General features: G+C 47.4%; 1 protein-coding gene across 5 annotated transcripts in view; it reads left to right on the forward strand.

The window, feature by feature from the left end:
• The first annotated feature begins 664 nt into the window (after positions 1 to 664).
• The window catches only part of CELF6 (CUGBP Elav-like family member 6), a 29,557-nt gene continuing 8,591 nt past the window's right edge, over positions 665 to 21,630 (forward strand). For 2 of the 5 annotated variants that reach the window (XM_061157929.1, XM_061157928.1), the window contains exons 1-3: positions 665 to 926; positions 4,698 to 4,780; positions 14,599 to 14,647. In XM_061157929.1, coding sequence (XP_061013912.1) covers positions 665 to 926; positions 4,698 to 4,780; positions 14,599 to 14,647 — 394 coding nt within the window. The remainder of the gene's footprint in view (positions 927 to 4,697; positions 4,781 to 14,598; positions 14,648 to 21,630) is intronic. The other 3 variants (XM_061157931.1, XM_061157930.1, XM_061157932.1) reach the window with 2 other exon arrangements.

A 21,630-nucleotide genomic window follows, 5' to 3' on the forward strand; every position in this document is an offset into this window, starting at 1 on the left:
CCCCGCAGGAAACGCTCCAGTGATTGGAGGTGTGTGCCTGTGTGTGCTGGTGTGTGAGGAGGGGGGTTAGCTCTGACTCCCTCAGACATCACCACGCATGACAAAGCTACTTCCCCTCACGCTGTCCAAGGCGCACACGCACGATCCACGGCCACGCCCGCACATACTCGACAGACACAGGGCATCCGAGGGTCCGGTTGCCATGGCGAGCAGGAAGGAGCGCTAGAGCCCAGCCGCCCCTCCCGCCCCCGGCCGAACACGGTCAACTCCATCTCTGATTGGACGTTGCTTCCTCATTATGCAAATCATTTGCGTAGACCCGGCGGCCAGCTGCCCTTACGTCATCAAACACAGGGGCTGGGGCTCGGGGCTCAGCTCCGGGAGAGCTCGGGCGGGAGCCCAGAGAGCGCCGCGCGGGGACCTCAAGCCAGACCCCAGCGTCCCGCTGCCTCGGCCCGGGCCTGCCCCGCCCCCTGCCCCGCCCCCTTCCAGCCCGCCCCACCCTTTCTACGCCCCTCCACCCGGACCCCGCCCCCTGTGCAGCCTCCCCCCACCCTGCCCTCGCCGCCTGGGTCCCGCCCCCTCCCCCCCGGCCCTCTCCACCGGTCCAGGGAGGGGACGGCGGGACAGGCGGGACCGGCGGGAGGGCGGACCGGGCGGGGATATGGCCGCGGCGCCCGGAGGGTCTGCGCCGCCCGCCGGCCCCGGCCCGCGCCTGGGTTTCAGCACCGCGGACAGCGGCATCGGCATGAGCGGGCTAAACCCGGGTCCTGCCGTGCCTATGAAGGACCACGACGCCATCAAGCTTTTCGTGGGGCAGATCCCGCGGGGCTTGGACGAGCAGGACCTCAAGCCGCTGTTCGAGGAGTTCGGCCGCATCTACGAGCTGACGGTGCTGAAGGACCGGCTCACCGGCCTCCACAAAGGTGCGCGGGGTCAGCCCAGCCCAGCCCTGCCCAGCCCTGCCCAGCCCAGCCCCAATCCGATTAGAGTGAGGCCCAGCCCAAATCCCAGCCTCAACTGCAGCCCCAGCCCAAGCCCTGCCTAGAGCCTGTCCAACACCAGTCCAATACCAGCCGACTTCAGCCCAGTCTTTCTCCCAGATCACAGAACCCTCAACCCAGAATTTTCTGACACCCTCCTTCTGATCATCACTCTGGTCCCCTGACGTGTTCTCTATTCTAACCTCCAATTCCCTACCCCTTGGCTCTCACACCCTAACAGTCTCTGCCTTTCAGCTGGACTTCCCTCCATCTTTCCCATCAGACAGCCCAAATCCAGGAATTTGGGAACTTAGTCCACCTTCTAAGTCTCTGACACCCTCAGTCTCCCAAACCCTGGACCCAATCATTCCTGAATCACCACCACCCCCCCACATCTGGTGCCAGCCCATTCAGGGCTAACCACGTTCACACGCATTTTGGAGTTGCACCCCTCATTCTTGCCTTCAAGACCTGGCAACACCTGGAGCTTTTTTGGATTCAGATTGCCAACCTAAAATCCCACAGACTCAAACTCTTGCCTTCTTCAGAATGCAGGCCTGTCTAAATCACAAAATCCAATTCCCTTCCCAGGAGGCTTTCCACCAAATTCCACCTTCTTGCTTAGGAATAGCCCCAGTCTCTCCATTCCCATCCAGAACCCCAACACTATCTTCTTCTGATCTGAGTCCAGGACTCTGGCCTCAGCAGGAACTCCAGCCATCTGTGCTCCCTCATCCCCCACATCTCAGGTGTCCTCTCAGCTGAACCCACACTTGTTTTACCCTCTAATCTCCTCACTCCCGTGCCACATATTTGTGCCTTCCCAATCCTCTTTATGGCCTCCCAATCCTCTTTATGGCTTTCCCTTCCTCACAAGCTGGTCCTAGACCAGAACCTGTGGACCAGAGCCTCAAGGGTGGGTCAGGTTGAAGAGACAGAAAGTGGTCTTCTCCCATACCCTGTTCAAGAGACAGGCACCATGGTCCTGTCCTGCCACACCTCTTTCTTCCTGTAGGGAAAGGGAGGAGGCTTGTTTACATGCAGAAAAGTCTGTCTAGGCTGGGCTGGAGTAAGATGGCCAGAGTCACATGGCATACATGGGCACGGGAAGGAAATTATTTGAAAAGAATCACTTTTTTCTCTCCCCACCTTCACCATGCTGTAGTTTCAGGTTTTGTGGAGTAGGAGAGGGTCTCCAACTATCCTCCATGATCTTTCCAGGAGAGAAGTTGTGGGCCCTGGGTAACAGCTAAATGTATTTTCCGAAGGGCTGAGAGCTGGAATCAGGCTGCCTCCTTTTCAACTCAGAGGCTTTGGGGAGTTCCTAGGCACACTAATGTAGGAGTTTCAGGAAAATGCCCATAGAGGATCAGGGAACAGCTATGTAGCAGTGCATCTTAAACCCTTTGGAGTGGGGTTATTTTTAAAGGGGCATGAAACCACAAGACCATACCACCCAGATCCCTTCTAATGCAGTCCAGTTGCCCAACTGCCCGTCCACCCATAGCAACTTATGGTCTTATTTTTTAGACATTTATTTCAGTATGTAAGTACAAGCTGGTCTTTCTGAGCAATCTGTGTAGTAAAGGAAGTGTATAGATTATCTTTAATTCTCACTCTTCTCACTCAAACACCATGAGTCTCTGAACTGTTCTCTAGTCTTTTCTCTCTCTCCACTTAGTTCTAATTCTTCCTGTCCCACCGCCCCCCCCCCCCCATTCATCTGACCCTCAAGCCATGCTTCTCTGTCTTTTTATCCTTCCATTCTTCTACTCCCTGTCCACACAGGGCTCCTTTTGGCAGCAACTAGGCCCTTGAGCCTTTCAGACAGGGCCCCAGCCCTGCTCAGTTCTGACGTCAGCTAATATGGTTTGGTGGTGGAGGATGGAGCAGGGATGTAAGCGGAATCAGGTTTTGGTGATTTTTTCCCCAAATCAACCCACAACTCTTGAAGGCAAGGTTACTTTGCAAGGTCAATGGGGAGGGGGGTCTCCCAATCAACATATTCTCCACCTTCTCCCCAGCAACAGTGACGTCCAAAAGCCAGAGTGACTCATTTTCTTTTAGATGGCTGAATACTGAAGCGGGCAGCCACAGTGCTTTGAAAACAAGCGCAGCCTAGGCATTGGAGATTCCAAACCCTGTCCTACCACTGGCATACTTTCTGGGCATCAATCTTCCCATTGATATAAGTGTTTGTTCCAGGAGTTCTCTAAGGTCTCTTTAACCCAGTGAATGGCAGATATCTGCCCACCTTAAGAGGACAGCCACATAGAAGACAATGGATAAAATGTTCCCATTTGCCTTTGCAGTCTGCTGAGGTCTAAGTGGAAAACTGCACCAAGCTCCTAATGGTTTCTCACATCCACTTTCTCTTCCTTTAGTCTTTCTCCTTCCTTTACTCAGAAGGCTCTTCTTGAAAACACAGACCTAATTTCACAACCCTGCTTAAAACACTTTAGTGGCTCTCTACTGTTCTTAGGACAAAATTCAAAATCCAAATTGAAGTTACAGATGAGCTGATCCCTGCATACCTCTCTGGCCAATCTGCCCCCAGTTACCAACCTTCAACCATACTGGCCTTCCATCTGTTTCCCCAACACACTGAATTCTTCACTCAGTCCTCATATGTACTATTCTCTCTGCTTGAAATAATCACCACCCTTTCCATCACCTCATTAACCCCCGCCCCTTTATTATTGAGAGGTCAGTGTGTTCTTTGAGACATTCATTCCTCAATTGTGTGGACTTAGATACATCTCCCTCATGATCCTTCACATGATTCCCATGAGGGCAGGAAATGTGTCTGTCTTGTTACCACTTTACCTTCAAGCCATCATAATATACCACTATAAGAAGTAAGTATTCAATAAATCTTTTCTGGGTAAGTGAGTACTCAATGACTTTTGGAATGGAAGAAGTCTTGGCCCTATGCTTCCTAGCAGGCTACAGGTTCTGAGGCTGAACAAAGAGTGGGTAGGACTGAACCTTTGGTTCAACTCAGACTCCTCTCCCCTTTAACTACTCATTCTTTTAGAGAAGTCAGATTTAGGGCATAAAAACTCTTAAGAGGCCCTACCCTGCAGTCCTGGAGGGTTGATGGATCAAGTACTTTGGATAGGATTGGAAGTCCCTAGAAGCTCCTATCTATAGGATGTCCTTAAACCAGTTCCATCTCCCAAGCCTCAAATCAATCCACTCCTTAGACTCAAACTAGGAGGAGGTATCAGGAAGGAGTTGTGGGGTCCTGGGCTTGGCTCCCAACCTTCTTTCTCCTCTTCTGTCTCCTCCCATCTGAAACTGAGTGGGGAAGGAATTGAGGCTGATTCTTAGAAACTTTAGGAGTATGAATCCAAAAAGGAAGGGGGAGGTTGGGGTTAAAGCTGAAGGCAAAGCTGCTTAGGGAGGTTTAACCCCAACAGGATTTATGGCTGGCGTGGGGAGGGGAGATGTGGGATTGCATGAATATGTGATTGGATGTGGGTGCACATGTTCCCTGGGCAAAAGGCTAGGAGCGAGTGAGGGAGCCAGAGTCTGTGACACGGGCACATGAAGCCCCTCCCTTCAAAGAAGGTGGGAGGCAGAGAAGGCTTCTCAGAAGCAGTACCCTTGTTGAAAGGAGAATGGCCTTGAGTTTGTCAATGTAATAGGTCTTTCCAGGAAGAGTATCTGGGGGTTTTAGGAAACCCCCTGAGCCAGCCTCTTCCTCCCCAGGCTGTGCCTTCCTCACCTACTGCGCCCGGGACTCTGCTCTCAAGGCCCAGAGTGCACTGCACGAGCAGAAGACCCTGCCAGGGGTAAGTCCACCAGGGCTGGGGTGGGTGGGAACCACCTCTGGCTGGGAACACGCTCTATGTGCTTGCCAAATCAGCGTGTGGTGGCTGGGTTGGGATCAGGAACTAGAAGAGTCATCTTTCTAGGAGAGGACTTACCTGTACCCTTTACAGGTACAGGTTATTTGTTAATTTCAGTCCTCCGGTCCAAAGAAATGGGCTTGAGACTCTTGGGCCAAGTGTACTATTCCTATCTTTTAGGAAAGGCATTACTCTTGTGAGCTATGCTAGAATTTGTCTGCGTTGGCTAAAATCATGATGTTAGGTGTCATTTGTCACTGGTGTGAGCATCTTTGCAGATACACAGGGGAGAGGCTCTGCTGGGCTGGTATCCTGTTTCTTCGAGTTCTGGGGTCCTTGATGATCCTCTTCCTGTAGCGTTTTTTTCGGGTGTCTTGACTCACCAAGATTGCTTTCCTTCCACACCCCCAAACACTTAGCTCAAGGTTAAGAGAGACCTCATTCTACAGGCAGCTAGGCCACTGTACATCAGTGGCACTTGATATGGCCTTGGCTAATGGCCAATCACTGGACAGAAGACAAAATAGGACCTACTGCTGGAGGAAGAAAGTGGTGATTGTCAGGAACTAGTGTTCCTAACACTTGGTGAACTAGGGGTCACCAAGAGCAAGTCATGCTACACAGCTTCATTTTCTCTTGTCCAAGGAGTGACATGTCTAGAGCAAGAATGCTATTCCACTGCCCTGGGCAGGCCAAACCTGGGAATATATCCAATTCCAGGCCTCAGGATTAAGAGGGTCAGGAGCCTACCAGAAAGAGATTTGGATGGTATAGGGACATAAAATATATTATGGAATTATAATTTGAAGAATCAGGGATATTTGGCTGGACAGGGTTTAGTGGGGAGCTACAATAGGGAGACATCATAACATAATAATTAAGAATACTAGTTTTTGAGTCTCACAGACTGGAGTTGAATCCCAGCTCTGCCATTTAGCATTTCTGTGTCTTCAGATACATTACTTAGACATTTGAACTTCAATTCCTCACCTATAGGGAGTGAGTAATACTAACACTTAGCTCACTGGACTACTGGGGGGATTAACTGAGGCTTAGCAAGTACCTGGCACAGAGTAAGATCTCAAAACATATTACTGCTGGGGTGGGTACCCGCTTTCAGATCCTGAAGAAGGATTTGGTTTTCTGTGGGTGTCCCCATAGGGCAGGACCAGGATCAGTGGGGTATAAAGAACCGCCACATTAATTTCAGCTCAGTATAAAGAACTCATTTCTCATCATCAGAGCTCTCCAGCAATAAAACAAACTTCAGGGAATTCTCTGGTGGTCTAATGGTTAGGACTCCATACTCACTGCTTGAGGTCCCAGGTTCAAGCCCTGGTTGAGGAACTAAAATCCTCCAAGCCACATAGTGCAATCAAAATATAAAAATTAAAATTAAATCACATTTTTTAAAAAAGACAAGCTTTACTTACAGATGATCAAGCTGTTAATGGGGTGTCAGATCCTAGAACCAATCCTTGTAATCGAAGGAACTTGAGCCTGGCTCTTGAAGGCTCAGTGTCAAGTAACACCAACGTGGGCTTCCTGGATGACTCAGTGGTAAAGAACCAGCCTGCAATGCAGGAGACCCAGGTTCAGTCCCTGGGTAGAGAATATCCCCTGGAGAAGGAGATGGAAACCCACTCCAGTATTCTTGCCTGGAGAATCCCATGGACAGAGGAGCCTGGCAGGGTACAGTCCATGGGGTCGCAAAGAGTCAGACAACTGAAGTCCACCACCGCCACCACAACACCAACTTATCACTCTCACCAATCCTCTGCAGGCAGGCTCTAGAGACAGACAGACCTGGGTGTCAGTCCAGGACCTACTACTCACTAACTCTATGACCTTGGGCAATTCTTTACTGCTCTAAGCCTAGGCTTTCCTCCTCTGTGAAATTGAGCATGTAGGGCTGTTATAATAATTAAATAAACTAAGTCATATGAAGTGCTTAACACAAATCTTGGCAGACAGTAAGTATTCAGTACAGGTTAGCTGATGGTAGTAGTAGTAACAGCAGCATTACCAGGAGTGATAGTAGAAGTCATTATCACCCACTCTTGGGCGTAAATAAATGACTTCTGTCACTAGAATTAAGAGTCAGTGAGACAAGTGATACGACTCCCTATATGGGAAACATCGTGGTAAAGGTTCAGAGGCAAGAGGGACAGATGGGTGTGAAATGGGGCTGGGAGTGTAGAGGAGGGTCCCCACATGAGCACGGGCCAGACCAGAGAGAAGACCCACAGAGGGCAATGGTTGAAGGGAAAACTTTGAGTCCTAGGGTGAAGGGTTTGCACTTTATCCTGAAAGCTAACGGAAGGCACTGAAAAAACTTAAAGATGAAATCTGGGAGAACAAATCCTCCCCCAGGGACTTCCCTGGTGGTCCAGTCGCTAAGACTCTGCGCTCCCAATGCAGGGGATCCAGCAGAGGAACGTATAAGGAAGATATGGTACATATGTACAATGGAATGTTACTCAGCCATGAAAAAGAAAGAAATAATGCCATTTGCAGCAACATGGGTGGACCTAGAGATTATCATATACAGTGAGTGAAGTAAGTCAGACAGAGAAGGAGAAATATCATATGACATTCCACATATAGTGGAATCTAACACGAAATGATACAAATGAACCTACAAAATAGAAAGAGACTCACAAACTTAGAAAAGTTTGGGAACTTAGAAAAGTTGCCTGGGGAAAGGGATAGTTGGGGACACACTACTATATTCAAAACAGATAATCAACAAGGACCTATTGTATAGCAAAAAAAAAAAAAAACAAAAAACGCAGGGCATCTGGGTTTGATCCCTGGTTGAGGGAACTATTGGGCTTCCCAGGTGGCACGAGTGGTAAAGAACCCACCTGCCAATGCAGGAGCTGTCAGACACTCTGGTTCAATCCCTGGGTTGGGAAGATCCCCTGGAGGAAGGCCTGGCAACCCACTCCAGTATTCTTGCCTGGAGAATTGAATGGACAGAGGAGTCTGGTGGGCTATGGTCCATAGGATCACAAAGAGTCGGATACAACTAAAGCAACTTAGCATGCACATGCATGCAGGAAACTAGATTCTGAATGCAACAACTAAGAATCCGTATGCTGCAACTAAAGATCCCGCATGCTACAGCTAAAACCTGGTGCAGCCAAATAAGTAAATAATAAAGAAAAAAATCCCCTCCTCAACCAGCCACAGGGCTCCACAATTGAAGGGGTACCTGGGGGACTCTATCAGGCTGAGGGCACCTAAGATAAGGACAGTGAAGCGCTATACTACCACGGTAATTTCTGGGAAGGAAAAGAGAAATAATAACTAATATGTATTGATAGCAACAGTGTTCCTAGCACTTGACACATTCAAAGTCATTTAATCCTCTATGAAAAAGGTATTGTTAATGGCATTCACATTTTATAGATGAGGAAATTGAGTCATGGAGAATAAGTGACTTGCCCAAGGTCAGGTAGTTACTGATGGGAAGATCAGGGCTTTCAGCCTAGGCAGTCAGGTTCCAGAACTCATTCACTTAGCCACTGCACTGTTACCTGAGCCAGGCTGGCAGCAGACAGAGGTCAAAGGTTCTAGAGCAGATGATGACTGGGTACACCTGGCCCCTCTGACCCTTTCATCCTCAGCCTTCCAACATGGCCTGACTTCCTCTGATACTGCCAGGATTGGCTTGATTCACCCTCCTCAGCTTAACAAAGTGAAAATTAATATTTAATTATTCTCCTAAATGAAAATCAATGGCCTTGTTGGCCAGCCCAGCATTGGCCGAGCCATCCATCTTTCCTCGGGGCCTGCCACGGGCAGCAGCAGCTTTAGTCACCTGGCCTTGGGCCCACCACCTTCTGGGGGAAGGTGCCCAGATCCGTGTAGGCTCAGGGTCCTGCCCACATCTGCCACCTGCTGGAGAAGCAGAGACAAGACTTCAGTCTGGACTTCTACTGGAGACAGTCAGAGCTGTCACTGTGGGCTTAGGAAAAGCTGGGTCAAACTCAAAGAGAAAGCCTGAACCCCTAGCAGAAATTTCATGGTGTCTGCCCAACTGGTACCTCCCCCGGCCCCTCTCTACCCACTCCCTGCTAATTTCTATCACCTATTAAAGCTTGGCTCCCAAATCAGGACTCCCTTCAGACCTCAGTGGTTGTCCCAGCTTCTGCAGCCTCTTCCCCAGGAAGCTGGAGCGGCTTCTTTCAGCCTCACTTCAAGCTCCAGAATCCACCTGGATAAAGTGAAGCCCGACCTCAGCCCTGCCTTCCGGGATTCAGAAGGTGCCCCCTCCCTCATTTGTTTCTCTTCATGCTCATGATCTCCTCTTCCCTGGGCAACCACCCCTTCAAACACTGAGTACACTTGCTTTTGCAGGTTTTGTCCTGCACAAAAGAGCTTGAGTGAAAAAGGCGAACAGGGGCTGTAGTCTAGCCTTGCTCTGTTGACCCAGCCATGCTCATGATCATAGGACTGTGTCAGCCCAGAAGAAGGGGCACATTCTTCCTAATCTGTCCACAGTATCTAATTTGCCTGTCTGTATCTCACACAGATGGACTGTATGTGCTAGCACCTGCTCATTGCGTGAGCTGGCGCCTTTGCCTTCAAGGAGCTTCCAGCCCAGAAATAACCCACTGCACCTCAGTGGGGTTTACCTCTGGGCACATAAAAGAGGCATCAGGAGTGGAGAGGGAGGAGATGCTATCTGAGCTGAATCATGATCATCACGTTTGAGGGCCTAGAAACCTAAAAGACAAAGGCCACTTCTGGAACCCTGGGGACAGTGTGAGAACTGGCAGGGAAGGTGTCCAATGGAGATTGCTAAGGCTCCAACTGAATGGAGAGGATCACATGTACAGGACCACAGGGGAGGCAGGACTAACAGGTTTGGGCTCCCAGTCTTAGGACTCGGCTTTATTGGAGGCTTACAATGGGGAACTGTGGGTGCATTTGGAGCAGGAAAGAGTGAGGGGCTGGTATTAAAAGATCACTCTGGCTATGGTGTGAGGCTGGCGTGGAGAGGAAGCACTGCTGGAGGCAGGTGACCCTCGGGACACTGTTGCTTGAGTGTAGGTGAATATGATACTGGCCTGGAGCTGGGGTTGAGGCAGGGATGGAGAGGAGAGGATGGACTTGTGATCTATTCAGAAAAACCATACAGACCCTAGAACGAATGGGACTCGGGAGTGGACTGAATTAGAGGAAGGGGGTCAGGTGGAACCAAGTGCTGACAGCGTTGGTTTCCTTTTTATCTGCTCAACTCTCTGTTGCACACATGACACCTCTCTAAGACCCACCAGGAGCCCCTTCTTTGGGGAGGTTCCAATAAACATTCTTCCCACAGTGAGGGGAAGGGGCTGAGGGCATCATGAGTGCCGAGTGGAGGGAACAGTTAGCATCAGGATAGAAGAATCTGAAGAAGGCGATGCGGAGCCCAAAGGCAGGAACTGTAGGCAAGTCAAGCAGAGAGAAGGAGTAAGGTATGGCCTTCCTTGCTGCTCACAGGGGCAGAAGGATCAGGACCCAGTATGTGTCTGTGCTGCTGCTGACCTTCTCCATTCCATGGCCTGGAGTAGGTTGTTCTCTCCTTTTTCTGACATACTCTCCCTTGACTTCCCCTCCAGGGCTAGGTCCTGAAGCAGACATAGGCCTGGATTTGGGAAACTTAGGGGAACAAGTGTTCAACCAAGGGCAAGAGCTCCCCTGAGCTCCCATGACAAGTGCTTGGCCAAGGAGGCAATGCCTTCTTTTCTTCAAAGGGGAATCGTGGGTACTTCACCCCACTCCCACATCCCTCCCCTGGCTGTGGAAGGAATAAGGCAGGGTAGGGTTGCCCAGGTAACTCATGTGGGCAACTCTCTTATCTCCTTCAGTCACAGACAACATACCCAAATCCCGGATGCCCTCCCCAACCACTTCCCAGTGGAGACTGAAGGTCAGAGCCTAGGGGAGCATTCCTTTTCCCAATTCAGTCATCACCATCTTGGGCTCCTCCCCTGCACCTCCTACCTGCCAAACTACCAACTTCCCCAACACCTAAGCCAGAAACCTAAGTCAGTCAGAATTTCCTCCTCTCCCTCATTCCCCATATCCAATACAACTTTAGTCCAATTCATTCTTCCTCAACATTTCTTGAATCTGTCCATTTCCTTCTGCCCTGATCCAGGTCACCTTCAACCCTTACCTGTATCACTGATCTTCCTCCCTCTAATCTTTCCCTTTCCAATCCTTTCTCTGCATAATGGCAGCTCATGGGATCCTTCATAAGACAGATTCTTCCCCTGCTTCCCTGGATCTCTGCTGCCCTTGAAATACAACAAACTTCCTCATAATAGTTTTCACAACCTGCCCCAATCTGGCTTCTTCCGACTTTTCAATTTCATATCCTTCCATTTAAAGCACACACACAAAACAAACAAAAAACATATTACATCTGGTGCATCTACTAAGATCTAGCTTTTGTCACTTTCACCACACCCCTTCATGAGTCCCCTTTTACTAATGTGGCTACTGAGGCTCAGAGACCTTTAAGTAAATTGTACTGATGAAACCAGGATCTAAATCCACATCTATCTGACTGGGAGAAATTTGTACTACTCTAGCCCCCTAGTGGCTCAGCTAGTAAAGAATCCGCCTGCAACGTGGGAGACCTGGGTTCAATCCCTGGGTTGGGAAGATGCCCTGAAGAAGGGAAAGGCTACCCGCTCCAGTATTCTGGCCTGGAGAATTCCATGGACTGTATAGTCCATGGGGTCACAAAGAGTTGGACACGACTGAGCAACTTTCACTCACTAGCCCCCTCAATGTCAGGCGCCCACCTGAAAACCCTTGCTCCTTCAGACTTGCGTCTCCGTCTCCATGCCCCAGCCATCTGGAATGTGCAGCCTCTCCCTGCCCCTCCCATGATGGCCCAGTGACCCCAGTGCTGCAAGACCCAGCTCAAACCCTGCCTGCTCCACAAAGCCATCCCTGAGCCAGCCTCTCCAGCTGGACTCAGCCTCTCCCACAGCACTTCACCTTGCACTCTTCCCCTGGTCCTGGTCCCTCTGGGCCTTCTTTGTGTTCATGTCTTTAGAACAGAGTTGAGCAACTCAAGGGAAAATCATGGACTTCAGTGTCAGACAGACCTGGGGGCAAATCCCAGCTCAACCGCCATGTGATCTCGGACAAGTGATTTAGCTTCCCCCAGCCTCAAGTTTCTCATCTGTAATATGGGAACAAAGGCATTCTCTAGTAGAGTGTTTGGAATTTAGAGACAGTGTATATAAAGTGCCCCAGGAACGGCCTGGCACACAGTGGGCTCTTGGGAAATGGTGGCATTATTTTCCCCTTTAAAGACAGGGTCCCAGGGTCATTGCTGTCTCCCCTGAAGGGCCCAGCTCAGGGCTCTTCAGAGTTCTAGGAATACTGACAACACGGCTGAGTGGTGGAAAGTCTAGGTGCCCAACTTCTGAGAGCTGGACTCTGCCAGGTCCACATGGGATGTTTATGTACCACCTAACGCCCACTCTCCATCAAAGAGTGCTGCAGTGGGGGAGGGGGGAAGGGACATCCTCCAGAGCCCCAGTGAGCTCCATCTCCCCAGAAACCCAGCCGGGGAGGCAGCTGCCATGGAAACTGCTGCCACATGTGCTCATCACTCTAGGCTCCAGAGAGAAATTCTTAGAATCTATTTAAGAACTAATAAAATAATGATGATCTTGCTCACCCTCACTGCCCCCCACTCCAGGCTTCTCCCCTTCTGCCACACTCCACCCTCCCTCTCCTATGCTCCCTTCCTGACCCCTATTCCCTCAATTCCTTTTCATCTCCACCAGTATTTCTTTCCTTGACCCTTTGCAGGTCCGTCTTACTCTCTTATCATTTCTGTCTTCCTGTGTCTCTTCATCTCTCCCTGTGTCTCTGCTCTCCATGGCTCTGTCTCTTGGTCTCTCCTCCACAGTCACAGGTGGCCATGTCCAGGGAGGGGTCCTGTCCTCCCGGCCCCTGGTCCAGGCCAGTCCAGACCTGTCCAGCTTGCCCTGATCTGCTTGGATTGATCTGTCATCCCCTCTAGACTGCAGCCTGAGTCCTGTCGGTGTCTCGGCCCCCACCCACAACCTGGTCCACTGCAGGTGCTCCACCACCAGCGGGTGGGTGTGTCAGAGCGCATAAGAACCTGAGTCCTGGGAGGGAGGGGGATTGTGCTGGTTCAGGCTTGGCTTGTTTTCCTTTCCTTTCCTTTTTTTTTTTTTTAAAAGCCCTCCCCACTCCCCCTCCTCCAAATTTGATCCAAAGGAAATTGCTCAACTGTGACTGCCAGGGCGTTACCATGGTTACTGGGTAGCACTTGTGGCTATGGTAACAGGAAGCTGCCCGTTGTCTCGGCAACAAGCATACTGGTAGAGGATGAGGTGGCCCCTGATTGGTGCAGAAGCATTGCATTTCCTGAGGGGAGGGGGTCAGATCATCACCTTCTCAGGCCAGATGGGCATCAGTACCCCTTCCTCCACAAACAGGAAGGCTGCGGTTTATTCCTCCCAGCACTCAGCTGTCTGCCCCCCAACAATAATTCCTCACGTCCTACGCACCCAGCTCCTGGCAGTTTACAAAGACCTTTTGCGTCCCCATTATCTCATGTGATCCCCACAACACCCATGAGAGGAAGGTGAGATGGGGATTCAGTCATGAATTCTCTCAGGGTGGTTGGGGGATGGGAGTGGGTGGGGTGAATATTGAAATCACCTGGGAGCATTTACCAATGATACAGTTCCCCCAACTTGAGAGTCTGATATGGTTCCCGGGTGATTCATATCTACCCTGATCAGGGAACCCCTGAATTAGAAGGTGAAATTGGTTGGTGGGGGAGGGGAGGGAGGAAGGAGTCAAGCTGCTTTCCAGGTTTACAGCTTGGATGACTGGAAGGATCAGATCTGGGCAAAAAGATGAGCTCTGGTTTGGGTGTGTTCAGTGGAAGGTACCAGTGGACTTTCTAGTCGGGGTGTCCAGCAAGTAGCTGGCCACAAGGGGCTCAAGCTCAGGTGGGAGGTCCAGGCTGGAGATGCAGAGCTCTGAGTCATCCCTGTGGGGACAGGAGCAGAGGCTGTGGGTGTGGATGAGACTCTTCAGGATGAAAGGGAAGAGTGGGGTAAGAGGGGCCGAGGATGGTACCCTGGAGAACTCCAGCACCCTCAGGGGTAGGGGGTGCCCAGGGAGAGGACTGGGAGGGTGAGTGTAGGCTTTAGTGACATAGAAGCTTGGGGGAGGTTTTTCTTGTTTGACAAGTTGAATCCGAGAGAGGATGTCTTACTCTAAGTCATACAAACCACTAAACGGCAGGGTTGGGGATAGACAACACTAAATCTTGATTCCCAGACTGTTTAAATGACACATAGAAATTATATCCTCAGTCTTAGACACAAAACACAAATCTGCAGCATCAGTTCTACCCTGCTACCCAATTCTTCTCACCCAGAGGAAGTCCAGGAGCCAGAGGGACAGGCCTCACGTGGTCCGTGCCCAGAGCCCAAGGCAGGAGAATCTCTTTAGCCTCCACATTCCTTCCTCTACTTGCCCTGAGCTTCCTATGGCCTAATCCTCAGGCTTCAGCACCTTCTAAAGTCGTGTGTTTAAGGGAGGAATCTTGGAGAAAAACTATAATTCCTGTGTGAGAGTGGTGGGGTTTAGAGTGGTGGGGTGAGGGCTTAGATCCTGAGAAGTCCAGGGGTGGAGAAGCTGGGGCCCCAGGGCCAGGCGGTCATGCTGATGGGGTGTGTTGGTCCGATGTCTTTCAGATGAATCGTCCTATCCAAGTGAAGCCGGCTGCCAGTGAGGGCCGAGGAGGTAACTTGCCTGCCTGACAAATCTCAGGGTATCATTCATGTTGGGGATGGTGGGCCCACTCCTGAAGTCAGGCTTACCCATGTTTTATTACTAGAGCCCCCTCCCCCACCTTGGATAAGGGGAACAAGTAGGGAGGGACCAGATTGCTGAGCCCCAGAAACAACTCAGCCATTCCAGATCAGACTGAGGAAGGATGGGGTCCCAGCATCCCCAGATCCAGAAGAGACAGGAGATAGAGGCTGCACGTACAGGAAGGGAGTTCTTCCCACCTTGCCCCTGGAGAAAGTTCATTCCTGTTTTAACAGGTGGAACTTCCAGATTTGTTTGAAGAACCAGGCTAGAGTTATTCTCCTTTTCCAGATTCTTCTGATTATAGAAAACCCAGTCCATTCTGGGTTGGAGCCACTCATATTCCTTCATTGCCTTAGGAAAAAGATGAGGCTGGTCAGACAGATTTTGCAGGCCATATTAAGAAATTTGACTTTATGTTGAGGACCATGGAAAGTCTTCAAAAGTGATTTTTTTTAGCTGCACTGCTTGATAATGCAGAAAAAAACTAAAGCTCCTTAAGAACAGAGGGTTTGGAGAGCCTGTGCTTTTTGACAACCAGCCACGTTATGGCCAGCTTCTAAGCTGGAAAAGCAATACTAGCTTCTGGTGTCAGCTCTTGGTGTCTTTCTTGCCTTTGGGTGTTAATCATTCCAAAATATCTGCCTGTAGCCCTCCCTGACATCTGCTGACTCTCTATGATCTCTGATTCTGGTCTCTGATTTCCTGATCTCTGATTCTCTGCTTCTTGTCAAGATACTACCATCCCACTTTGTCTTGAGAAGCTATTTCCAAGCTTCCTTCCTCCCCCTTCATACACACATCCTCCTTTTCCATCTCATTCTTTCTAGAGTGGTTTTTGAGAAGTTCCAGGCTGCATACCAAACCTCTGGTTCACTTGTCCCAAGAATTTCTGCTTCTTGGGAAACTGTTAGGCATCACGGCCAATGTTGGCCATCTTCTCAGCCCTGCTCACAAACACTAGACAGTCCCACAGCTGAGAGGCCACCTGAGAGTATTTGAGTAAGCTAAGAAGCAGACAGGTTGGACTGTAGTTTGTTCAACCATCCAACCAATATCTTTTGAGTAACTTACTCCACATTAGGAATGCAAAGCAAACCTACCTCCTGGCCTCACGGAGCTCTGGAGCTATAAGGGGATATAAACAGTAAAGGAAGCTATTATTCAGTGTGATCAGTGCTTTTCAAGTCCTGGGGGTTGTGGGGACACAAACATGGGACACCTAAGTTAGTCTAGGAGGTCAAGGTGGGCTCCCAGAGCTAACAGTATTTAAGCTGAGACCTCCAGGATGAACAAGAAGTAGCCAAATAGAAAAAGGAGGAGCAAGGGAGCAAGGACATCAGGCAGAGGGAAGCACCTGTGCAGGGCTCAGAAGAACACGATGCAACTTGGAGTCTCGTTCAGGAACTGAATCCAGGACACTGGGGCCACACTTGTTGCTTGGAGTCTAACACATCTGACCAGGATGAGGGCCACTGCCCAAAGGAGACCTCCACACCAATAATGCTTCTGCTTAGCTTGGTCCAGATGTCTTGGTCATCTGGGCCCCTAGCAGTGGCATCAGTGTGAGTTTTATCATTTTCCTCCCCCTTTTTGTACAAGTTTTTCGGGTGTAATATCACTGACAAATTCTGTACATATGGCATTTTACCTCTACACCTGTTCAGATTCTGAGCAGCTCAAGAGAGCAGGAAAAGCAAATTTAGCTGAAAAGAGGTCTGCCTGGCAGTAGGATTCATAATTTTAAAAAGAAAGATAGTGAAAGTTTTAGCAACTCAATCATGTCCAATTCTTTGTGACCCCATGGACCGTAGCCCTTCAGGCTCCTCTGTCCATGGGGATTCTCCAGGCAAGAATACTGGCATGGGTATCCATTCCCTTCTCCAGGGAATCATCCCCACCCAGGGGTCAAACTGAGGTCTCCTGCATTGCAGGAGGATTCTTTACCATCTGAGCCACCAGGGAAGCCCTTTAGTAGTCATGTGTAACAGATATTTCTTGACAAGTGATGGCTTTTAAGGAGCATATTATCCAAAGCATAGATGCCTTTGGATAATCCTTCTTGCAGTTTTGGATGACCAGATCTCTCAATTCCTTCCTGCTCCCACTCAAAGTCACCAAATGTTCCCTGATACACATTTGGGAGAGAGGAGGCATATGTACTAAATCTTGCAGAACAGTTGGGTCTTTATAAATATCTTACTTTTCCAGTAAAATTGGAAAAGACCCTGACTCATTGGAAAAGACCCTGATGCTGGGAAAGACTGAAGACAGGAGGAGAAGGGGATGACAGAGGATGAGATGGTTGGATGGACATGGGTTTGAGCAAGCTTTGGGAGCTGGTGATGGACAGGGAAGCCTCATGCAGCAGTCCATGGGGCTGCAAAGAGTCAGACACGATTAAGTGACTGAACTGAAACTGAAGTATTTTACTACTAACTGATCTGTTAGATACTAATCAAAATGTGCTCCTTCTCTTCAGTGCTATTGTATATCTTTTCAGAAGTTCTCTGCTGAATTTTAGCACAAATTAATGTTTTAGAAACGCAATTTTTAAAATGGTATTGAATTTGATTTTGAAACGTAACATTTACACCAATGTAGGACAGCTTGTCCCATTAAAATCTTATCTCTGTGATCCCAAACATTCTATAAACCTTCAGAGTTAATGATCATGCCTGCTCTGATACAGGTAAGCCTGTGAGCTTGCATATTTTTAAATTATTCTTGAAATTAAATCCTTTGTATACAGAAGACTAATGACTTTTACAACTGACAAAAATACTGGTATCAATGCAGACATAATCTAAGGGGTATCAAGGCAAATATAATCTTCCAAAACTTTGTCATTTTTTTCTGGAAGAGATTATTAGCTAACGCAAATGCTACAGGAGCCAGGTAAGTAAGCCTAAATGGTTGAAATTGTAATGATTTAATTAAAAAATTTCCCCTTTAATATATTAAATGTTGGCAGCTAATTCCATTTTTAAAAGTGGACCAGCACTGTGACAGCCTAACCAAACCTATCAAGCTTGCTTCTTTGGCCCAAAGACTTCCATTTCCCCTTCGCCGTACAGGAGTATTCTACTATGTCCACATGCATGAGCTTTTTGAAAAAAATAATCACTTCACATTCTATCTCTTGAATTTTGAAACCAACGCAACAGAGGAGTATTACTATTATTTTTAATCAATAGACATGAGGATTGTGTTTGAAATAACCTACATTTTACTTTATTTTTTTATAAATTCTATTGTGGGTCTGTTTTATTTTCACTTCCAGCCAATGTTGTAGAAATCAGATTGTTAGCACAGTAGGGGAAAGCCTGAATAGAAGTAGAATTGTTTTCATTGAAAAAATGTTTAAAGCAAATTTATAAAACCTTTTTCATAATAGCTTGGAAAGATGCAGAGATGTTCTGTCTTCTTTCCACTATAACATTACCTACAACATCATTGTTCTTGAAACTACCCATTTGTTCTGAGACCAAACAGCTCCTTATGAATCTGAATGATCATAAGACTCTGTATAACCATGCTCTAGAGGTCACAGACCCGTCTCATGAACTTAATTCTGGGGTCCTCTTCTTCCATGGCCATTTCTGGTAGCACTGCTGACACTTGGAGTAATCTAAGTCTTCATGGACTATACTACAGCAGCATGTTAAAAAACTTTTTTGGCTACACCCAACAGCATGTGGGACCTTACTTCCCTGACCAGGGATTGAAGCCACATCCCCCTTCACCGGAAGGCACAGCCTTTTAAAAATTGTTTGTATTTATTAACTTATTTTTGGTTGTGGTGAGTCTTCATTGCTTTTCTGTAGTTGCAGCAAGTGAGGGCCACTCTCTAGTGCACAGGGTGCTCATTTCGGTTCCTTCTCTTGTGGAGCACAGGCTCTAGAGGGCGCAGGCTCAGTAGTTGAGGGCTTAGTTGCTCTGCAGCATGTGGCAATCTTCCCTGACCAGGGATAAAACCTATGTCTCCTGCATTGGTAGGCGGATTCTTTACCACTGAGCCACCAGGGACATCCCACAATAGCCTTTAAATGTATGCCAGCCCTATGTATATGTTTATACAAATATACATAGTTTAATGTATGCCAGTTCCCATAAATTCTGCAGCCAAGTTCCACACTATTCATTTACTCTAGAAGAGAAAAATTCATCTCCGGAGGCCGAGACCTTCTCTCTTAAGGGAATCTGAAAGCCCAGGCTTTCTTACTTGCCTCCTGGCTCTCTTGAATTAGGATGAAGAAACAGTAGAGTTTCTGTTCTTTCTTGGTCTAAGTCCCTATTTTTCAGGCCTCCTCCTTCACTGTATTTTTTTTTTAAGTGGGGGTAAAACAGACATAATCTTTATTCTTTTTACCACTGTTAAGAATAGAATTCAGTACTGTTAGCAACATTCACATTGCTGTGCAAAGTCCAGAACTTTTTCGTCGTATAAAACTCAGACTCTGTTCCCGTTAAACATCAAGTTCCATTTCTCCCTCCCTCTAGCCCCTGGCAACCACCATTCTACCTTCTGTTTCTATGAGTTTTACTAATCTAGATACCTCACATAAGTGAAATCATACAGTATTTGTCTTTCTGTGACTGGCTTATATCACCTAGAGTCTTCAGTTCTCATCCATGTTGCAGCATGTATCCGAATCCCTTTCCTTTAAAAAACTGAATAATATTCCATTGTGTGTATACACCACATTTTGCTTATCCATTCATTGGCTGATAGACATTTGAGTTGCTTCTACTTTTTGACCATTGTGGAAAATACTACAGTGAACATGAGTGTATAAATACCTCTTTGAGACTCTGCTTTCAATTTTTTGGACATATACCCAGAACTGGTATTGCTAGGTAGTATGGTAATTCTATTTTTAATTTTTTGAGGAATTGCCACATTGTTTTCCATAATGGCTGCACCATTTTACATTAGTGCACATATGTAAACAATAGTGCAGGAGGGTCCCAATTTCTCCACATCCTTGCCAACACGTATCTTCTTCCTTTTTTTTTCTTTTTTTAAATAACAGTTATCCTAATGGGTGTGAGTTGATACCTCATTGTGGTTTTGATTTGCACTTTCCTAACTATTAGTGGTATTGGGCATCTTTTCACATACTTGCTAGCCATTGTATATCTTCTTTGAAGAAATGTCTATTCAGATCTTTTGCTCATTTTTTTTAAATTGAATTATTTTGTTATCATTGAATCATGGGAACTCTTTGTAAATTCTGGATCTTAAACTCTTATCAGATATATGGTTTGCAAATATTTTCTCCCATTCTGTAGGTTGCTTCTTCACCCTGTGTCTTTTGATGCAGAGTAGTTTAAAATTTGACATAGTCCAAAACTTCTATTCTTGCTTTTGTTGCCTGTGCTTTTGGTGTCATATTCAAGAAATCATTGTCAAATGCAAGGTCATGAAGGTTTCCCCCTGTTTCTTCCAGGAGCTTTATCGTTTTAGCCTTTATGCTCATCTCTTTGATTCATTTTCATTTAATTTTTGTATACAGTGCAAGATAAGGGTCCAACTTCATTCCTTTATATGTAGATGTCCAGTTTTCTCAGCACCATCTGTTGAAAAGACTGGAACTCTAGTCAAAAGTCATTTGACCACGTATGTGAGGGCTTATTTCTGACCTCTCTATTCCTCTCCACTGGTCTAAATGTCTCTCTTTATGCCAGTACCATACTTTGATTACTGTAGTTTTAGTAATGAGTTTTGAAATCAGGTATTCTGAGACCTCCAACATTCTTTTTCCTCCCAAGATTATTTGGCTATTCATGGTATTTTGAGATTCCATATAAATTTTAGGATCAATTTTTCTGTTTCTTAAAAAAAAATGCCATAGGAATTTTGATAGGGATTGCACTAAATCTGCAGATTGCTTTGGGTAATACTTACATCTAACAATGTTAAGTCTTTCAATTCTCGAACAAAAGATGTCCTCCAATTTCCTTCGGTTTGTGCCTTCCCAATTTCCTTCAGCAGTGTTCTATAGTTTTCAGGGTACGAGTTCTTTGGCATCTTTGTTTAAATTTATTCCTAAGTATTTTATTTGTTTTGATGCTAAGTGGAATCGTTTTCTTAATTTTGTTTTCAGATTGCTCATGGCTAGTGTATAGAAGCACAAGTGATTTTTAAAAAAAATTTATTTATTTTTGGCTGTCTTCACTGCTGCCCAGGCTATTCTCTAGTTGCGGTGAACGGGGGCTACCCTCTAGTCGTGGTGTGTGGGTTTCTCATTGCAGTGGCTTCGCTTGTTGCAGAGCACAGGCTCTAGGGTGTGTGGGCTTCAGTAGTTTCGGCACATCGGCTCAGTAGTTGCAGCTCCTGGGTTCTACAGCACAGGCTCAGTAGTTGTGGAGCAGTTGGGGCGCATGGGCTTAGTTGCTCCATGGCATGTGGGATCTTCCTGGACTAGGGAAGAACTTGTGTTTCCTGCACTGGCATGCATATTCTTCACCACTGAGCCACCAGGGAAGCCCTGATTATTTTTTTGATTTTTTTATAATGGAACTTTGCTGAATTTGTTTCTTAGTTCTAACAGTTTTCTTTTGGAATTAATGCTCTCCCTGATACTCATTAGATCTGATCAGAAGACTGTTTCCCCTGGATATTTCCTTCACTCATTTCCTAGTCTTCCTTGGCTAGGTCATTATGCTGCAGTCATTACTAAGAACATCAGGGCATCAAAGGCTGCCATCAGCAGGATCTCCTGAGTTGGTAGTTGGATGGAAAGTTGGACTGATAATTTTAGGATGCATTTGGTGGTTGGTACCCCAATGTTGAAACTTTGTCCCTGCACTGTTTCTACAATCATGATATCTCACCAACATGGAAGTGAGTGGCTGGCTGTGAGGGGCCTAGAAGCCAGAAACTTGGGCACCTCAAGAATTCCTTTGGG

The sequence above is a fragment of the Dama dama genome, chromosome 12, assembly GCF_033118175.1.
Source record: "Dama dama isolate Ldn47 chromosome 12, ASM3311817v1, whole genome shotgun sequence".
In the NCBI taxonomy this organism is placed as follows: domain Eukaryota; kingdom Metazoa; phylum Chordata; class Mammalia; order Artiodactyla; family Cervidae; genus Dama; species Dama dama.